The sequence below is a fragment of the Lipotes vexillifer genome, unplaced genomic scaffold, assembly GCF_000442215.2.
Source record: "Lipotes vexillifer unplaced genomic scaffold, Lipotes_vexillifer_v1.1 scaffold217, whole genome shotgun sequence".
NCBI classification, from domain to species: domain Eukaryota; kingdom Metazoa; phylum Chordata; class Mammalia; order Artiodactyla; family Lipotidae; genus Lipotes; species Lipotes vexillifer.
Genome location: NW_006788200.1, coordinates 8608653 through 8614092, shown reverse-complemented (window position 1 = coordinate 8614092; position 5440 = coordinate 8608653). Strand labels below are relative to the sequence as shown.

The 5440-nt window shown below is 38.8% G+C and overlaps 1 protein-coding gene across 2 annotated transcripts in view; it reads right to left on the bottom strand.

The window, feature by feature from the left end:
- Positions 1-474: 474 nt before the first annotated feature.
- Positions 475-5440, bottom strand: part of LOC103083238 (protocadherin alpha-C2) — a 92582-nt gene continuing 87616 nt past the window's right edge. For both annotated transcript variants that reach the window (XM_007461484.1, XM_007461483.1), the window contains exon 4: positions 475-785. In XM_007461484.1, coding sequence (XP_007461546.1) covers positions 475-785 — 311 coding nt within the window. The remainder of the gene's footprint in view (positions 786-5440) is intronic.

The window sequence follows — 5440 nt, the reverse complement described above, 5'->3', positions numbered from 1 at the left end:
TTTCCCAGCCCTCCTAGTCTAATCTGGCCCATCCCAGCCAACATATTCCCCGGTGGCCACACATACCCAGTGGCCACAGACACTCAAGCTGCTCAATCTCAAAACCTTTCATCCTGCCCTGAAAGTGTCATCAAGACAGGATCCCCGGAGCACAGGGCAGAGAGTCCAACCTCTCACTGGCGGGGCTGGGAAGCCTTTCCTTTGTGGCGGAGGAGAAAGGAGACTTGGGTCTGCTTTTTAGGTTCTGAAAACAAGCCAGAGTGGAGAGAGAGAGTTAACACCAGACTTAGTAAAGCTTTTAAGACAAAACTTGTTAAATGTGATCTAGACAGACATAGGGAACTTTCTGCAGATTTCTGAGGTCTATAAGAAAGGGCTCATGTGGATAGGAAAAAGGAGTAGGGAGTTGCTACATGGGAGAGATTTGCCATTATTACAAAAACTGGCTAAGTGGCTTGTTTCCATTAGATGACCTCACTGGTCACTGTTGTCAGTCGTGCTGTTCCCTTTCTCTTTTTTCTCCTGGGTCTTGTTACCCTTCTTCTTTTTCTTCTTTTTCTTGGTCTCCTCCTTTTTGCCGAAGGTTATGAAGTCACTTTTGTCAATTTGGCTGTTAGTAGGCTCCTGCCGGATGGAGATGATTGCAGGAGATCCTGGGATAATGAATTTGTCTGGCAACTCACCGGGACCAGATTGTTTGGGGTTGCCTGGTCCGTATTTAAAGGTCCAGCTGTTGCTGTTGACACCAGCACCGACTGGAGGGGACACCTCTCCTGCCTCTGGTTCTGCAAGACAAACCATCACAAGTCAGTCACAGAGTCAACATATGCCTTCCATATGCCACACCAGGAGCCTGAACACAGGAGACGCTGCACAGATGGTCATGGCCCCCATGAAATCGTGAGTTATTTCTTCAAGCCTAGGGCAAGGCCAATGTTTGGAAACAAGCAGGAAGGCAGATTTTTTTCACCAGAGGGTCCAGAAATCTAGGTTTCTAGTAACATATTTTTGGTTCTTTGTGAAGAATTTTCTAAAGAATATCTGGTTGTGATTACCCTGCCTGGGTGTGGGGCAGGAAATGTACTGGATTAAAGCAGAATATGCGATAAAGTACCTAGGAATAAATTTAACCAAGAAGACGAAAGACCTGTACACTGGAAACTTTACAACATTTATGAAAGAAATTGAAGGAGATAGAAACAAATGGAAAGATATTCCATGCTCATGGATTGGAAGAATTAATATTGTTAAAATGCCCATACTACCCAAAGCAATCTATAGATCCAATGCAATCCTTATCAAAATTCCAATGGCACTTTTCATAGAAATAGAAAAAACAATACTAAAATTTGTATGGAACCACAAAAGAACCCAGTAGCCAAAGCATTTTTTAATTTTATTTTTTAGATTTATTTATTTATGCATGCATGCATGCCACATGGCATGTGGGATCTTAATTCCCCTACCAGGGATCAAACCTGTGCCCTCTGCAGTGGAAGCATGGAGTCTTAACCATTGGACCACCAGAGAAGCCCCAGCCAAAGAATTCTTGAGAAAGAAGAACAAAGCTGGAGACACCAAGCTTCTAAACTATATTACAAAGCTATAGTAATCAAAACAGTAATGGCATAAAAAGACACACAAATCATGAAAGAGAATACAGAGCCCAAAAATGAACTCATGCAAAAACGGGCAGTTAATTTATGGCCAACAAGCCAAGAATATACAATGGGAAAAGGACAGTGTCTTCAATAAATGATGTTAGAAGAAATGGACATATAAGAGAATGAAACTGGGCCTCTATCTTACACCATACACAAAAATTAACTCAAAATGGGTTATAAACTTGAACATAAGACCTGAAACCACAGAACTCCTAGAAGAGATCATAAGCAGTAAGCTCTTATGCTTACATCAGTCTTAGCAATGATTTTTTTGAATCTGATAACAAAAGCAACAAAAGCAATAATAAACAAATGATACTACATCAAACTAAAAAGCTTCTCCACAAAGAAGGAAACCAACGAAATGAAAAGGCAACCTACAGAATGGGAGAAAATATTTTCAAATCCTATATCTGATAAGGGGTTAGTATCCAAAATATATAAAGAAGTCATAGAATTCAATATTAAAAAAACTCCAAACAATCTGATTGAAAAATGGAAAGAAGATCTGAATAGACATTTTTCCAAAGAAGACATACAGATGGCCAACAGGTACGTGAAAAGATGCTCAACGTCACTAATCATCAGAGAAATACAAATCAAAACCACAATGAGCTATCACCTCACATCTGTTAGAATGGCTGTTATCAAAAAAACTAGAAATAGCAAGTGTTGGTGAGGGTATGGAGAAAAGGGATCCCTTGTCCACTGTTGGTGGGAATGTAAATTGGTGTAGCTACTATGGAAAAGAGTATGGAGGTTCCTCAAAAAATTAAAAATAGAGCTAGCATATGATCCAGCAATTCCACTTCTGGGTATGTATCTAAAGAAAGCAAAAACACTATCTTGAAAAGATATATGTACCCCCATGTTCACTGCACCATTATTTACAATAGCCAAGATATGGAAACAATTTAAGTGTTCATTGATTGATAAATGAATAAAGAAAATGTGATACACACACACAGCTGAATTTTATATATATATAAAATTCAGCCATAAAAAAGAATGACATCTTGCCATTTGTGACAACATGAGTGGACCTCAAGGGCATTATGCTAAGTGAAATAAGTCAATATTTAAATATTTGACAAAATAACACTGAGAAAGACAAATACCATATGATCTCACTTATATGTGGAATCTAAAAAAACAAACAAAAAAACAAGCTTATAGATACAGAAAACAGATTGGTGGTTGCTAGATGGTGGTGGTGGTAGTGAAGGGTGCCAAAAGGTACAGACTTACAGTTATAAAATAATAAGTCATGGGATGTAATGTACAGTATGGTAACTACAGTTAATAATACTGTATTGCATATTTGAAAGCTGCTAAGAGAATAGATCTTAAAAGTTCTCATCATAATAAAAATAATTTTTTGTAACTATATATAGTGAGAGATGTTAGCTAGTCTTATTGTGATCATTTTACTATGTATAAAAATAGTAAATCATGTTGTACACCTGGAACTAATATATTATGTGTCAATTATATCTCAATTAAAAATAAAAGATAAGATATATATAGGTACATGTAAAGTATTATAGGACCGAGAGGCAAAAATTAATTACACTTGAGAAAGTCAACTGAGATTCCAAGAGAGGTGAAATTCGCGCTGAGACTTGAGAAAATGATTATGCATCCACAGGGGTTTCCAGTGCAAGACTTTCCCAAGAGTCTAGTTGGAAGACACACCATAAAGTATACCATGACTTCTAGAAGAGTAGAGGTCAGAGCTAGAGAAGAAGAGCAATGGTCTGTCTGAGCGAAGTGATCCCAGTGGCCATGACATTGAAACCTTTTGGCGTCACAGCAGTGTTCATGTATCTGACACTGTTTCTTTGGTGGAGCCATGGAAAGTTCTGCCAGATAAACAGTTTACGTTTGATTGTAGTTTGGGATTCTCTACATCTGCTACTTCCATCTCCTTACGTTCCACCACTTCTCAATCTCCTCTAATTTGGCATCCTTGAGCACTACTTTTCTAACATTGCTCATGGCAAGCTCACTGATTATATTACTTCCAAAGCCAGTGGTCACATTTTAGCCTTCATCTTATTGAACTTCTCAGCAGCATTAGTAATCCCCTTCTTGGCACACTTATTTTTTTATGAGTTCCTTATCAAACCATTCTCCTGACCACTCTCTCTGGCTGTCCTTTGTCAGTTACCTCGCAGGATCCTCTTTACCTATGTATTGCAGCTTCCTTGGGTTTGGCCCTAGACCTTTTCTTCTTTCTCTTCACTCTCTCCTTTTGAAATCTCAGCCTGTCCATGGGTAAACGTACCATCTAAATATGCTGATGAGATACAAATGTATACTTAAAGCCCATAGGTCTCTCCAATCTCATGTATCCAACTGCCTATCTGGTATCTCCTCTTGGCAGTCTCATGGGCAACTCAAACTGAAGGAATCTGAAATCAAACTCATGATTCCTCTCCTCTATTCCCTTCTAAATCTCTCATCTCAATCGATGATACGCCATTCACTCCAATGCTCAAGGCAGAAGCTTCAGAGCCATTATTCATTTTTCTCTATTCTTCATTTATAATATACCAACACCTGTCATTGCAGCCTCCTAAACATATCTAGACTTTGTCCTCTTCTCCCCATTTTCACTGCTGCTACCTTTTTTCAGGACACGATTATCTTGTATGTGAATTACAGCAATAGCCTCTTCCTTGTTCAGCCTGCTACTTTTGCCTCTCTCTAACCTTCCACACGTAGCCAGAGTCATCTTTATTCCTTAAAGTCTTTCTCCGTTTTTAAAATACTGAAGTATAACATGCACACAGTAAAAATCCTTTAAAAAACAGAAATTATATCACTCCCCTTGCTTAAACTTATTTGAAGGTTTTCTATTGCCTTGAGAGGAAAAAAGAAAAATCAAACTCCTTAACGTGGTATACAAAGCCCTTCAACAGCCTGTTATTTTTTATTCTCCAATTTCACGTACAAGTGTCCCTCTTACCACTATCCTCCAGCCACACAGCTTTTCTTTCAATTCCTCAACACCCCTTGGGATTGTTTTTGCCTCAAAATCTGTACACATACGGTTTCTTTTTGCCTAGAATGGTCTCCCCTCCATGCTTAGCATGACTCCTCATTCTTCAAGTCTGTGCTTAATTGAAACCTCTTCAGAGAGGCATTCTATGACCATCCTAGCCAAGCAGCACCCCCTTCACCTCTATCTCTATCACTGTAAGGTCCAGAGAAGCAGAAAATATGTATTTATTTTTGAATGTTTAAAAATTTTTTTACTGGAGTACAGTTGATTTACAGTGTTGTGTTTCAGGTGTACGGCAAAGTGAATCAGTTATACATACACATATATCCACTCTTTTTTTTTTAGATTCTTTTCCCATATACGCCAGAGTATTGAGTATGTTCCCTGTGCTATACAGCAGGTTCTCTTTAGTAATCTATTCTATAAGAAAATATATCTGTTTTATTCACCAATGTGTAGCCAGTGTCTAGCACAATTCCTGGCCCATAACAGGTGTTTGATAAATACTTGCTGGATGGATGAATGAAAGGACTGATGTGAGAAATGGAAGTGGTGCCCACTCCTTAGCAGATCAAATAAGTTTCCATTGCCGCACTTTGGAGTCCCTAAAGACAACCAGGAAATACATGTGGAGGCTGACTCCAGCACAATGAAAGAGCTCAACAAATGGAATCACACATGGGCAACTAAACATGGCGCAGCTCTCAGGGCTAGAACAGCAGGGTAAGGATATTGCAAATTTAGTCCAAATACCAGCAGCTGTAGGGAA